General features: G+C 40.7%; 1 protein-coding gene across 3 annotated transcripts in view; it reads left to right on the plus strand.

Moving 5' to 3' along the window:
- Positions 1-15939, plus strand: part of NRCAM (neuronal cell adhesion molecule) — a 515870-nt gene that overhangs the window by 414900 nt on the left and 85031 nt on the right. For 2 of the 3 annotated variants that reach the window (XM_029616764.1, XM_029616763.1), the window contains exons 24-25: positions 5150-5326; positions 11708-11743. In XM_029616764.1, coding sequence (XP_029472624.1) covers positions 5150-5326; positions 11708-11743 — 213 coding nt within the window. The remainder of the gene's footprint in view (positions 1-5149; positions 5327-11707; positions 11744-15939) is intronic. The other variant, XM_029616765.1, reaches the window with a different exon arrangement.

Below are 15939 nucleotides of genomic sequence, written 5' to 3' on the forward strand. Positions count from 1 at the left end.
AGCGGTTTTGGTTTGCTGTGTGAGGGTCTTTGGTGGCGTTGGCTGGTGGTAGCTCGGGCCTGGGGCTGGAGGTAAGAGCAGCAGCCCATGGGACAACCCACAGACCACCGATCGTAACAAGTGCTCCACAATTTTCCTGCACATCTACAAAAGCTCTACCAAGTATTCATTCTGACAGACCTTGGACCTCGGTTCTATGGCACTCTTCACTGCCAGGTGTAGAATGCGTGCAAATATCGGATACCCACTAAACCCCCATCATGTATTGGCTTAACAAGATTTCTGCCATCTTGTCTAGCTGCCAACCCTCCAGGATCCCTTATGGGTGATAGAATATTGGCTGAGATATGGGACTCATTTATTGACTGGGGATGCAGCAAAGCCTACCTGACCCTGATGCTTTGTCCCTTCTAGAGCTGCTACCTGTCCCTGCCTCCACCTTATCCCATCAGTGTGTTGTTAAGGAGAAATAAGAATGGGTAACATTCATGGAGATCCAGATGTAACTCATAAAATGTACGCTCTTTCCCTCTGCCATAGCCAGCTGTGGCTGGATGCGATTACGGCACTGGTTGTACAGGCCAGGGATGACCTTCTTATTAAAGGTGGTCTGTAGGGAACTTTGTAATTTGGAAATGCCAGCTGCACAAAATGCTTAAAACCCACATTCTCCGCTAGCTGCAGGAGCTGGCCATCAAAGGCAATCATTTCAGCAATGTTCCTCATTATAATTTTTGATTTCTCCTACCATGGGACAATGCTGTCAAACACCACCCAGTTTCCTTGATGGTAAGTTGTCACTTTTAATGCTTGGTAGAGGGCTGCTGGCCTGCCACCTGACTGCTGAAAGTGATTATACTTCCTGATTGTGAAGTGCCTTCAGATCACAGATTTCTTTCATGATCCTTTCTCTACATCCTTGGCAGAGGGTGCTGGCACTGGAGCTGAGGTAGAGCATGCACTCTGAGGAGCAATTCTAGGGGCATCTGTACCTATGCTGCCTGATCTTCATCACTATCTTCATTTTGCTCTATCCAAGAACTGAATAATGCTAAGACTACTGTATACACATCCCAAATTTTCCTCTTCTAGTATCCCTTCAATATGATTCAGATAAGCCAAGAAAAAACTTCATCTGAATCAGTGGCTGAAAATATTGCCTTCACTACATATCTAATAAGGCAAGAAGAGCATGCTACTGTTTTGGGGTATTCCTGTTCTCCTACTCCTTTCACCTTGTTGCTACTTTCTGCCTGCAAAAAGTCTGCTACCTTTTCCCTCTTTTCGGAAAGAGAGTGGAGTGAAACATTCTGTATTCTGCACTGGTACATGCTCAACGCCATATGTCAGTTTCTTCTGGATAGAGCTGGCTTCTACTTCAGCTTAGATGCAGGACTAATTCTTTGGTTGTTGCTGGCTCTGTAAACCTTCCCAATTTTGAAAATATTTCCTTTACCTGCTTTGCCTTTCCTTATCCCTGACGTGATTTATTTTGTCAATGGAGGTTTGGATATTAAAAATGTTATATTTCTCAGTGGTATCGTAACTGACTTCCTGACTGTGCCACGCTAATGTGTGTGTGCGCGGGGAACACAGAGACAGTGCTGCACTAAATGTCACACTGTGTGCGCTAGTTCTGATACTGCTGAGCTTAGTGATGGGCTCCACAACACAGCCTGGCATGCTTCAATCTCTGCACTGCGCTTAGTGCTCACCTGATACCTACTGGCACAGTGCCCTGGCAGACAGAGACAAAATCAGAAGCAGCTCTGCATGCAGCTCTCCACACTCTACTTCTACCCGTCTCGAAGGGAGAGAAAAAACTGCAACACACTGACACAGAGCTTCTGAGGCAGTGTCTGGTGACTTTTTCTACTGACTGGCACAGCGACAGTCTAAAATGGGCAGCAGCCAAAATGTTGATTTGTAAAAGTTAATTGGGAACTCAGAGTTAAAAGAGAATCCTTCACAGACAGTATCTTCAGAAGGAATGCAGAGCAAATCTGACATGCTCAGTCTTTCAAGATCAGCTTCACTGAACACAGCTTCACTGAATCTTGTGCGAGGCGATAGGTAGAATTGTAAAAATGCTTCACTACAATACGTCATCTGTTGACTCCTTGACAACATGTCTGTCCTTCCCATGTCTGCTGACTTACTGTGCTATACTTTATCAATTCCTGACTCTATGCCTGATACTCTCCCATTGATTTCTATGAGACCACTGATTTTAATGGCTCAATGAAATCATTCATTTCAAAACAATGAAACAAATAGGATTCCCTTAATTTGGGGGGTCCCTCCTCATTCATTTTGGGGACCCCTGATAGAAACAATTGGACCCAGTTTGTTTCGAGATGCTCATTCATTTTAAACAAATACACATCCCTATTAGGGATGTGAATCGTGTCCTCGATCGTCTTAACGATCGATTTCGGCTGGGAGGGGGAGGGAATCGTATTGTTGCCATTTGGGGGGGTAAAATATCGTGAAAAATCGTTAAAAATCGTTAAAAATCGAAAAATCGAAAAATCGAAAAATCGAAAAACCAGCACATTAAAACCCCCTAAAACCCACCCCCGACCCTTTAAATTAAATCCCCCACCCAAATAACTTAAATAACCTGCGGGTCCAGCGGCGGTCCGGAACGGCAGCGGTCCGGAACGGGCTCCTGCTCCTGAATCTTGTCGTCTTCAGCCGGCGCCATTTTCCAAAATGGCGCCGAAAAATGGCGGCGGCCATAGACGAAAAAGATTGGACGGCAGGAGGTCCTTCCGGACCCCCGCTGGACTTTTGGCAAGTCTCGTGGGGGTCAGGAGGCCCCCCACAAGCTGGCCAAAAGTTCCTGGAGGTCCAGCGGGGGTCAGGGAGCGATTTCCCGCCGCGAATCGTTTTCGTACGGAAAATGGCGCCGGCAGGAGATCGACTGCAGGAGGTCGTTCAGCGAGGCGCCGGAACCCTCGCTGAACGACCTCCTGCAGTCCGATCTCCTGCCGGCGCCATTTTCCATACGAAAACGATTCGCGGCGGGAAATCGCTCCCTGACCCCCGCTGGACCTCCAGGAACTTTTGGCCAGCTTGTGGGGGGCCTCCTGACCCCCACGAGACTTGCCAAAAGTCCAGCGGGGGTCCGGAAGGACCTCCTGCCGTCCAATCTTTTTCGTCTATGGCCGCCACCATTTTTCGGCGCCATTTTGGAAAATGGCGCCGGCTGAAGACGACAAGATTCAGGAGCAGGAGCCCGTTCCGGACCGCTGCCGTTCCGGACCGCCGCTGGACCCGCAGGTTATTTAAGTTATTGGGGGGGGGGTTCGGGAGGGTGGGGGATTTAATTTAAAGGGTCGGGGGTGGGTTTTAGGGGGTTTTAGTGTGCCGGCTCACGATTCTAACGATTTATAACGATAAATCGTTAGAATCTGTATTGTATTGTGTTCCATAACGGTTTAAGACGATATTAAAATTATCGGACGATAATTTTAATCGTCCTAAAACGATTCACATCCCTAATCCCTATCATCAATAGCTCATCTTAAGTCTATTCAAGAAATCTGGCAAGCAGCCATATGGTCTTCTGTTGATATGTTTAAGAAGCACTACTGTTTAGAAAAAGCAGTACTAAAAAACCTCTTTAACGAGAGCTTTAGCTCCATCCTTCCTCTTAATACATTGCAAAAAAAAAAAGAAGAAACCAGTTTTTTTAATCCCTTAGTTTAGGCATCCCCACTTATGTGGATGAATTTGTCCTGCTTGTCCATGGTGAAAACAAAGTTGCTTATGTATAATAATGGGTTTTCTGTGAATAGTGGGACAAATCAGTCACACAAGTCTAACCCTTTTCCTAATAATTGAAGCTCAAATTGGGATAGACTGAAGAAGATTGTGAGACAGCAGATGCATGGGAATTCCCATGCACACTCAGAAAAGATTTCAGCATTTCCGAGCTCTAAAGAGAGTACATTTTTTTCTGTGTCAGTGCTGTCGGATAATGTCACCCGCTTCTGTGACTGGTTTGTCCTGCTGCATACAGAGAACACATATTACAGGTATGCAGCTTCACTTTACCCCTCTCAGCTGCCCACACAAAATGGTAGGTGCACAGTACACAGGCGCTTTTACCACATGTAATTTGTGCTAATTTTCAAAGAGAAGCTACCCCCCTTACGGGTGAATTTTAAAATGCGCGTGCACAAATTCCGGGTGCTACGTGTATGGCTAGGCCCTGTGTGCGCCGAGAGCATTTCCGAAAGGGCCCGGCCATGTGCGTATCTCCCGATATCTGCAGAAGTGCTGGGCAAGCCAAAAGGGGCGGGCCATGGAGTATGGTCGGGGCGAGAAGGGGCGGGGTCCGGCCGATGCACATAACTTATATCTGCTGCAAAGGAGCAGGTAAGTTTAAAAAAAAAAATAGGGAAGATAGGAGTCGGGGAGAAGAGGGGAAAAGGTAGGAAGGTTAGGTAGGGGGTATAGGTAAGTTCCCTCCCAGTCCGCTCCTAAATTGGAGCAGACTGGGAGGAAACTGGGAAAGGTCTACCTGCGTCACCGCACGTATTTTTGTAAAATAATTCCCCCTTGAACACGGGAGTCGAAACCCGCCCGCAAATGCGTGCCGATTATAAAATTGGGTGCGCACGTGCGTGCGGATATCATGTTTTATAACATCGACCCCTTAAGTGTAAAGTTCATGTGCTTAAAGAGCCCACATACTTTAAATGTACATGGCCTATTTGAAAATGACCCTCATCATTTTCACTTTCACAATATTCCATTCTTTGGCTTTCTGTACTGTATTCATACCTTAGGTTTTATTAGTATTAGTGACTGTTTAGTTTGTAAATCCATGTCTTCTTTATGGTCAAAGGTGGATGCATACAGTATCTGACATTTTCTGCATGTAATGGAAAAATGTGTAAATCACTCATCCAAGTGCATTTCCCAGTGTGGGAATGTTTCAGACACTTCTTTCACAGAGAGAGTGCTGCCTACTTATTTTGATATTTTTGAATTTAGAAAATTAGGTACACATAGCAAAATGTTCACTCAGATACAGCAAGTATCCAATCTTTGCTTTTGATATTAGAGTGTAGAGTGTTCCTGATATGAAGCATGACGATGAATCAGCTAAAATGAAATGTTTTTCTTCTATTGACAGTAAACAGCACACATGAGTTAGGCCCCCTACAGGAAAATAGAATTCCTGCCAATGAGACAAGCTTGATTTTGCGAAATTTAAACTACAGCACACGGTACAAGTTTTATTTTTATGCGCATACTTCAATGGGGCCCGGAAGTCAAATAACAGAGGAATCAGTAACAATTATGGATGAAGGTAAGATAGATATGTAGAAAGCAAACTCATACATTTCTTTAAATTTTAAGGCATACATATAAGTAACATCTATGTTTTTTAAATCTACAAGGCCTAGGTTTCATATTCATCACTCAGAATACTGCAGTCCTATAAAATGAAAGAGGAACACCTAGTTAACTGCAAATACCCTCTAGTTTGTACTTTAGTAGTTTTCTGTTGTTGACAAAGATTGGTAAGAAATGGCAGTTACAATTATTTTTCTTATTACTGATTAAATTCTTTACAGAATAAAATGTTATATATCTACCCCTATCCCAGATACTGTGTTTTTGAAGAAGCAGGTCTCCTTTATGGGGCTTGTAGCTGTTGAAATGTACTCTCGACAGCAGGAAGCACAGAAAAGCAGTATAGCAAGTCAGTAAACTAAACTAAACATAGGCATTCCACACACTGGAATGGTGTTCCCAATGGTTTGCATTTATTGTTGAAGTAAAATACTTACAAGTATTTAGAAAACAATGTAAAATAACATCTAGATAAATTAATTGGGGTTTTTTTTCTTGCTTATTAGATGTCGCTCCTCTCTCAACTCCTTAGAAATAAGGTGCTGGTATCTTTTTGAGAATTTTGAATTGAGCCTTCAAGGCTAAAGGGGAAATCCTTTTATTAAAGGCAGAAAAGATTTTATCTGTGTCGGGCCTAGATGTATAAATATAAATGTATGCTACTGTCTGACTACTATGCCCAAACTCTGAGGCTGCTTCCTTTGTCCTATAAAAACATTTATAGGACACCTGGCACCTCAGGAATGCTTGGATACCTCTACTTACCATTCTCATTTAAGGGTCTTGCTGGAAAAATGGTATAGTTTTTATTTCAGACTGAGTCCCCTCCTGATTCTTCAGCCATCTCATGGCTCTCAGCCCTCTAGGAGGAGAAATCTCTGAAAACTCAAAGATCCTAGCACACCCCCATACTGGACTGAAACAGCCTACCAGCAGGGGTGGACAGGAGCATACTATTTCTTTGGTTAGGGTAATAGATTTAATTAAGCTAAGACAAAGAATTTTTATAATTACAAAAAATAATAATAATAAGCATGAACAGGACAGTTTAAACAAATCATTCATTTATAATACATTTTTGCAAGTAAAAAATTTGAGAATTTGTTTCACTGTAGTTAATTTTTAATTGCTTGCTGTTTTTATCTAATTCATGGTTAAATTTAGTCTTAACTGTTAATTTACTTTCTTTGAGTCATGCTATACCGGTCTATACTAGTAGATGAAGACAGAGGACACACCCTTTTTCTGTGATATTACTTGGTACATAGGCTGGTACTGCATTAGCAATAGTCAGTATTTTTATGTTAAAGATGGCAAATACCAACTGCTCCTAATACACAATTAACTTTAGGAACAATAAGTAGAGACTTCATAAACAAGTGGAATTGAGGAAACTCTCCTGTCTGTTTCTCCTGCATAGAAAGCAAACTTCGTTCTGCAGGGACTGGATCCCATGTTTTTCTGTATGGCACTTTGCACACCAAGCAGTGCCACAGGAGATATAAATAGCACATAATAAGCAGTCTCAGGTGCACATTGAAGGTGCAATCAAAATTTTCTGGCAAATCCAAGGTCCCCTGCCAAGGATAACAATGCAGGCTCTGACTTCTGGGGAGGGTCCTGAACTGCAGTAGCAGGACTCAAGGAAAAGAAACTCAAATGCATTCCAACACAGGTGGGAATAAGACAGTGCTGCTCTGAGTATCTCCCTTAGCTTGCACATCTATTCTGTCATATTTATGAGAGACTGTAAAGATCAAGTGGCAGCCTTACAGATGTCCTTCAGAGCAGGTGCTGCAAATTCTTGGGGTCATTCATCAAAATGCATTATGGTGTTAATACATGTGATAACGCATTAACTCATGCATTAATGCCATAACGCATGTGATAATAATGCTAGCGCATGGCACAAATTCAAATTATGGGAAGGGGAGGATTAGGGAGGAGTTTGGGCAGGATTTATGAAAATGAGGGGCAATATCGCACTATGCAATAGCATAATGCATGCTATCTCACAGGTTTAACGCAAGAAATAACTATACCTTTTTTCCTGGCATTAAGCTGTGCGATATGACCAAAATGGCCATAACGCAATTCACGATAAATTTTTCAAACTGCATTTTGGCCATTTCTGGGCTTAGGAGGGGAGAGAGAGAAGAGTGGAGGGGAGTGGAGAGAGAGACAGAGAGAGCCTCTGGGGAGGTCCTCACAGTGTGCAACTATTTATATGCTTAAAGGAGGGGCATCTAATAGCTTGAGATGAGGTGCTGGTGGTGGTTTAGGGTTTAGGGGCCAGTTTTCCATGCAGAGTGAGACATATAAACAACACAGTACACCTCGGTGAAGATTGGACATCATTTGGAGTGAGAAAAGTCTCACAAAGATGAAATTTTGTACTGTTATCTCGCCCTAGCTTGATGGTACCATTATAGAGTCCGTCAAGCTAGGGTGAGAGAACATAGTAGAAATGTCCTCTTTGTGAGACTTTCCTCTCGGCAAATGATGTCAAATCTTCACCAAGATGTACTGTGCTGTTCATATGTCTCACTCTGCATTGAAAACTGGCCCTTAAATCACCACCAATATCTCACCTCGAGCTATTAGATGCCCCTTTTATAGAGATATACATACTTGACTACTATGAAGGCCTAGGGAGTCTGTCTGTCTGTCTGTCTGTCTGTCTGTCTGTCTGTCTGTCTGTCTCTCTCTCTCTCTCTCTCTCTCTCTCTCTCTCTCTCTCTCTCTCTCTCTCTCTCTCTTCTTATAGGAATTATTGTGGGGCACAAAACTTTACTGCATGATGCAAAGCAGTATGTTATTGCATGGTGCAGTAATTATACAATTTCCATAAATAAGCCCCTTTTTCTTAGGTCAGGCTCTATTATCACATTTTGATGAATCTAGGGGTCTTTTCAAGAGAGATCCTCAGTCCTTGTACAATGAGCATGAAGCACCCTTGGAACCTATTGACCCATCAACAGAGTGGGGGATTTACACAGACAATGAAGATTCTGAAGCTGCCTCACCCCATAATGTCTGCAGAATTAAGCCTTATTGTTTAGCCGAAATGGATTGGCCATCTTTTAAATACCTGAGGAAGGTTCAAGAACCTTTAATAAAGGGAAAAATTATACTTGCCTTTACATTCCCCTTTATGGGATGCTGGAAGAGATTTCAAAATGTTTAGTGAAGGCAAAAAATGACCTTGTATGGATGGCACTGATGAAAAGAACTGTGGAAAGATTAGGAGGCATCACTGCCAATTAAGGTCTGTAATTTTTAGGGATGTGCAGAGCAAAATTTTATGTTCATATTTTTTATGTCCGAAAGGGGGTCCCACTTGCGGCCAATATGGACATAAAAAAAATCCAATGAGTTGGGTATATGTACATATGTGCAAAAAAAAAATTTAAACCCCCTCACCCTCCTTAATCCCCCCCCCAGACTTACCACAACTCCCTGGTGATCGAGCGAGGAGTGAGGACGTCATTTCTGCAATCCTTGGCGAGAAGCATGTGACGTCGGTGGCACGTCGAGTGACGCGGCGTCACGTGATTCCCGGCTCGTTCGCGCCGGACGGCTCGTTCGGCCCAAAAGAACTTTTGGCCAGCTTGGGGGGGCCTCCTGACCCCCCCAAGCTGGCCAAAAGTTCTTTTTGGGCCGAACGAGCCGTCCGGCGCGAACGAGCCGGGAATCACGTGACGCCGGCGTCACTCGACGTGCCGCCGACGTCACATGCTTCTCGCCAAGGATTGCAGAAATGGCGTCCTCACTCCTCGCTCCATCACCAGGGAGTTGTGGTAAGTCGGGGGGGGGGGGATTAAGGAGGGTGAGGGGGTTTATATTTTTATTTTGGCTCAACAATCGCGATTTCCCACATATCGAACATATCTATGTTCGATATGTGGGAAATCCGATCGTTTATGTCGAATCAATTTTTTAAGTAAAAAAAAAATATGAGTTGCGTTTTACTAATGCGGTCAATCCGAATGCACACCCCTAGTAATTTTAAGCATAGACTATTAGGGAGTCAATTTTAAGGAATATTGTTTGAGAACATGTGATTGAGCATCAAGAAAGGACAATGCAAGAGTTCTAAGATCCAGATTCTGTTGGGGCACCAAAGCCACCAAGGGGAGGGCAAATATACTTAACACCAATCTGCCTGAATCTTATGTTTTTACCATGAAGTAGCTGCAATCGGGACCCCCTAGGGAATAAAGAGTTCAGCCCTTCTTCCAATCCCTTTTGCAGAAAGGTCAGTTTGGATGGGATGTCCACTTGCCAAAGTAAGACGGCCAGATTTGAACAAAGCCTCAAGTCTGAGACTCCAGCAGAACGTAAGAATAAAAGAAATTGCCATACTGGGTCAGACCAAGGGTCCATCAAGCCCAGCATCCTGTTTCCAACAGTGGCCAAACCAGGATACAAGAACCTGGCAAGTATCCAAACACTAAGAAGATCCCATGCTACTGATACCAGTAGTAGCAGAGGTCATTTCCTAAGTCAACTTGATTAATAGCAGTTAGTGGCCTTCTCCTCCAAGAACTTATGCAAACCTTTTTTAAATGCAGCTATACTAACTGCACTAACCATATCCTCTGGCAATAAATTCCAGAGCTTAAATGTGCACTGAGTGAATAAGAATTTTCTCTGATTAGTTTTAAATGTGTTACTTGCTAATTTCATGGAACGTCCCCTAGTCCTTCTATTATCCGAAAATGTAAATAACTGATTTATATCTACCCGTTCTAGACCTCTATCATATCTCTCCCTCAGCTGTCTCTTCTCCAAGCTGAACAGCCCTAAGCTCTTTAGCTTTTCCTCATGGGGAGCTGTTCCATCCCCTTTATCATTTTGGTTGCCCTTCTCTGTACCTTCTCTTATCGCAATTATATCTTTTTTGAGATGCGGCGACCAGAATCGTACACAGTATTCAAAGTATGGTCTCATCATGGAGCAGTACAGAGGCATTATGACTTTTTCTGTTTTATTCACCATTCCCTTCCTAATAATTCCTATCATTGTGTTTGCTATTTTGACTGCTGCTGCACACTGAGCTGACGATTTCAACGTATTATCCACTATGATACTGAACTCCACTTCATCATGGAACTTTTCATCCCAAGCTTAGGATCCCAAATTCATCTCCCTCTTCGCCCCAGCTTGTTATTTATGCTCCTACTCCTCGTTAAATTGTAATAACCCCTTTTCCTTCCTCACCCCCCTCTCTCAGGCCTTCCAGCCCTCTCCATGACTTACCAAATTGTTTTAAGTTCCCTGATAAACCAATTTGTTTAAGTTGCGCCCAAGTTATATCCTCCCTTGTTCTATGTAAGACAACTTTTGTTACTGTCAATGTTTGGTTGTAATGTAAACCGGATTGATAATTAACTCTGTTAATTGAACTTCGGTATAAAAAAGTTATAAATAAATAAATAAATCTTTTTCCTGGGTGGTAGCTCCTAATATGGAACCTAACATCATGTAACTTCTGCATGGCTTATTTTTTCCCTATATGCACCATCTTGTACTTGCCCACATTAAATTTCATCTGCCATTTGGACACCCAATCTTCCAGTCTCGCATGGTCCTCCTGCAATGTATCACAATCCACTTGTGATTTAACTACTATGAATAATTTTGTATCATCTGCAAATTTGATAACTTCACTCGTCGTATTCCTTTCCAGATCATTTATAAATATATTGAAAAGCTCCAGTCCAAGTACAGATCCCTAAGGCATTCCATTGTTTACCCTTTTCCACTGAGAAAATTGACCATTTAATCCTACTCTCTGTTTCCTGTCTTATAACCAGTTTGTAATCTATGAAAGGACATCACCTCCTATTCCATGACTGCTGAAAAGGTTTTCTCCCTAAGCTGACACACTCCTCAAGAGTTAGGCTGATAAGACAGAAAACAAAGCTTATCAAGGTGTCAAAACTTGTTCTAATTCAGTCCCTTTTTGTGTCTTTCATCTGAGCACATCCAAACATGCTATATAATTATAGCAATTAAAAATATGCATGTAATAATTTCTAAGGTAGTCTAGCATGTGATCACCATCTGCTGGAGACATAGAAATACTGTCTACGAACGGTGCAGCACCAACTTATAAACCAAGTAATGATGTCACTGAAAAAGGATGTGTCTTCTGCCTCCATCTGCTAGAAGGCTAAGACCACCCACTAGTTTGAACTGCTGAACCAGGATGATAAGGAATTAATTTTAGCTGCATGGCTTGGAGTTGCTAATGATATTTATATGCATTCTCTTCAGTTGTATTGTATCTAATTATGTAGTGTCCTGTTTTTATTTTCTTCTGTGAAAGCTGGTATTCCACAACCTGCTCTAGATGCAGGCAAAGGTAAACCAAAACTCTGCATGATTTTGTTGCATTTGCCTTTTTGCAGTATTGTACAATATGCAGCTGTTAATGACAAGCACTGGGATATGTCTTGATGTTATGTGATTATAATGAAATTAATAACTTGCATTTCTATTATGCCTTTCATTTTAGCTGAAAAATGTGTGCATATATTAGTAACAGACACAACAAGGTGTCAAAACTTGTTCTAATTCAGTCCCTTTTTGTGTCTTTCATCTGAGCACATCCAAACATGCTATATAATTATAGCAATTAAAAATATGCATGTAATAATTTCTAAGGTAGTCGAACTTGCAATTTGTTTTGATGTTATCATCTTGAATAGCAGTTTCCATAGGCAACACATACTTTGAATGTCTCTATATATTACTTAGGTATACTGACAGGATATCTCAGACATACAGAATGTATGGTAGTTGGACATGGCTCCAGTAAGATGTGCAATTCATACTTTGCTATCCAACAGACAGATTTTTGGATGGGACCATAAGGACTCAGCCACCCCATTTTGTTCTGGGTTATATGGAACTGTGATCTGGAATGCAATCCAGCATTTTTTCAGAATAGCTTGTGTTTTACCACTTGTATATTTTGTGCCATTATCTGCACATATTACTTTAGGGAAACTGCTAAATTTGTTGCTTACATGGGCAAGATATTCCTCAAGTTTTTCAGAGACTTCATCCTTGTCGTGCAGCAGGTAAACTGTTGTAAATCTTGAGAAATCATCTACGAATGTCAGAAAATATTTTTTTCTATCCAGGAGTCTCATTTTTCATTGGTCCACACACATCTGTGTGAATCATATCCAAACACTTTTCAGCTCTGCTGTTACTGATTTTTGGAAAAGCTTTCTTTGACATGTTCCCTTTTATGCAGCTAATATATTTCATAGACTTGACTGCCCAGATCGATTTTGATACCATCAGCTTGCTGGTTTTGGGTAGGTTCCTTATTGCTTCAGGATTTCTGTGCCCTAAACTACAGTGCCATACATGGATATATTTAACATGATGTTGCTGCTTAGCAGCATTAACAACTTCACTGCAGTTTAATTGATATAGCTCATTTGAAATTTTGCCTTCTATAACTGTATGACTTCCATTTATGATAAGCAGCTGTCCCTTTTAAATATTACAACATTAATTTGCTTGGTAAGATTTTTCACTGACAGCAGGTTGCTTTCAAGTTTAGGCACACATATAACACTAATTTAATAGGTATCATTGATAAGGTTTGGGGAAACAGGGCAGTAAAGATACCCTTCCCCTATACTTTGAGACCATATACTGTCCATTAGCTGTGACAATTCTTTCAGATTTATTCTGATTAAATTGAGTGAAGAAATTTTTATCATTTGCCATACGACTTGTGGCACCTGAGTCACTTCACCAGGTGTTTTGTGAAATTGCACATGCATTAGTTTTAAATGCAAATTCAACATCAGTATTATTTTCAGCCTCTTTCACAGTATTTTTGGCTTTTTGCCTTGCAATCTGTTTCTGCAGTTGGTTCATTCTTGCTTTATAAACTCTGCAGTCTGCCTTTAAGTGACCAGGCCTTTTACACACAAAACATTCCTTGTTTCACCTTTCTTAGTAGAGCTTTTAGAAATACAGGCCTGCATATGCAAGGCTGATTCACCGTTATCTGTGCTTTCTACTTTGTGATTATATTCATCCACAAGCTTGCTTTTAACATATTCCAGGGTAAGCTCATCATCTGGTCTAACATCAGGTGCTGTTACAAGTGCCTCATAATTATTTGGGAGACCACTGAGCAACAGGGCTGCAACATGAAAATCTTTAATTTCTTCTCCTTTGCCACACAGTCTTTCTACCATTTCTAAGGCACATTTTATATAATCCAAGCAGTTTAGTTTGGTATAGCCTGCTAAGTAAATACAAGTTATTGCTTAAATTTGCTCTGTCGTGTAACTTCTTCAGCTCATTCCACATTTGTTTGACTGTTATACATTTACAAATATGCACAATCTGATCATCATTAATAGCACTTTGAGCTTGCTGATCTTTCTCAGCCCATTCCTGTATGACTGGGGCAGGGATAGCCTCTTCTATTCATTTCCATGTACCTTGTCTGTTAGTTCTGGTTAGTCAGATGAGCAGCTGCAAACTTGGATACAGGACTGCCAATGGCTACCATTTCCTGTGACTCTGCCCTTTTTTTTGTTTGTTTGTTTTGTTTTGCTCACTTTCAGCACTTCTTTGACTCCTGCCCTATGTTTCAGTTCTGGGCCCGTAACCTGGTAGCAGAGAGTTAGCAGAAATGCAAGAAAGATAAGCAGAATCTGTAAAGTACATGGAACACTTTTAATAGTGTGTGCAAAAAGATGGAGGCACAACTTACTGCTTCCTGAACAAAATGCAGAGGAAATAGCCCCCTTTTAGGTATTTCAATGAGACTAAAAATAAGAGAACCTCCATTTTGTGGAGTGTCAGATTGTTTAGAATGTATGAAAGAATAAAAACTCTGGTTTAATGGGAACAACAAATCTGTTGTCCTTGTAAATAACTGAAATATGATAATGTACAGTTGTACTTTCAGCGCTGATTGCAAATAGAAGAAACAGGGCTACATATATCACAATGTATTCACATGAAAATTAAAAATATTTTTAAAAATTGGCCATAATTGTTCATCCAGAAATTGGATAACGTCACACCTCTGATACAAATTTCATACACAATATAACCGCTCTTGTTTCAAATATTGTAAATCATTATTAAATTCTCATTTTTAGAATTAAAACTTTGTATTATTATGAACAGCAAAGAAAACATATCCAGAAAAAAAAAAATAAATAAAAAGAATGCATATTCCAGTAAGGAAGTAAAAGAATAGACAATGCAGGTTTCCCATTATGATCTAAATAAAATTTGGTTAAAACTGACTTTAAGAAGAGCAACACGAGCACAACAATAGTTTTTCAAACAGCTGTGCAAACAGGAGTTCTGTTCAGCTTAGTAGCTGCTCCCATTTTATATTTATTTGTAAAGTGTACCAAACTCCACCATAAATGCTTGTCAATCATAAATGGTTCTTCTGGTTAGAAGTTATCACTTTTTAAGCAAGCAAAAGTAAAACACCTGACAATTTTTCCTGCGAAAGAGGAGAAACATCAAAAATTTCCAAACAACTATATGCTATAGCTATTTGCCAATTAAAAAATGTGTTAATTCTAGTCTAAACCTTAACCGAAAAATGGTGTAGGACAGGACAAGAATAAAGCATATCATCAAATGTTCCAATACCTTTATCACAAAACCAACATATATTAGAGACATATTAATCCATCTTTTGTAATTGTGTCCATAACACTGAGCAATGGAAAATAGTGTCTGTGTTTGTGAGGCTGAAAGAGAACATCTAATACTTTTAGACCAAAAGAGCTATTGCTTATCAGGCAATGGCTCTTCCAACTCCTGTTCCCATACCTTTTCAGTATCTTTACATCCATAGACCTTTGTATTAAGTAATGCTTTATAAAATCTGACTGCTGTGGTTACTGATCATTTTCTTTTCACTCAAAGTAACTACTTCTGGAAAATTCACTAGAGTCACAACATCTTTACACCAAGCTGAAAGACAAGTGAATTTTTAAAGGAGTTACACACGTAAAAGTAGCATATAATTGTAGCAATTTTCAAAAGTTCATTTATTTTAAAGGGTCGGGGTGGGTTTTAGGGTTGTTTTAGTGTGCCGGTTTTCCCGCCCTCCCCCGATTTACACGATATTTTAAAAAACAAAACCGTGACGATCCGATTCCCTCCCCCCCCAGCCAAAATCGATCGTTAAGACGATTGATCACACGATTCACATCTCTAATATCTACAAGGGCTGGTAAGTCAGGGACTGTGGGGTGGATGGCGGGTGCAGAACTGTCTGTCGCAAGTTAATTGTGTGTCTTTTCTGGTTTTTTATTCTTTTATTGTTATCTACTGTATTGGTTTTATTTGTTTTATTATGTATGTGAGCTATTGTAAATCGCTTTTATTAAGTTAATTGTGTGCCTTTTCTGGTTTTTTATTCTTTTATTGTTATCTACTGTATTGGTTTTATTTGTTTTATTATGTATGTGAGCTATTGTAAATCGCTTTTATTAAGTTAACTGTGTGCCTTTTCTGGTTTTTTATTCTTTTATTGTTATCTACTGT

This window comes from Rhinatrema bivittatum, chromosome 9, assembly GCF_901001135.1.
Source record: "Rhinatrema bivittatum chromosome 9, aRhiBiv1.1, whole genome shotgun sequence".
Classification (NCBI taxonomy): Eukaryota; Metazoa; Chordata; class Amphibia; order Gymnophiona; family Rhinatrematidae; genus Rhinatrema; species Rhinatrema bivittatum.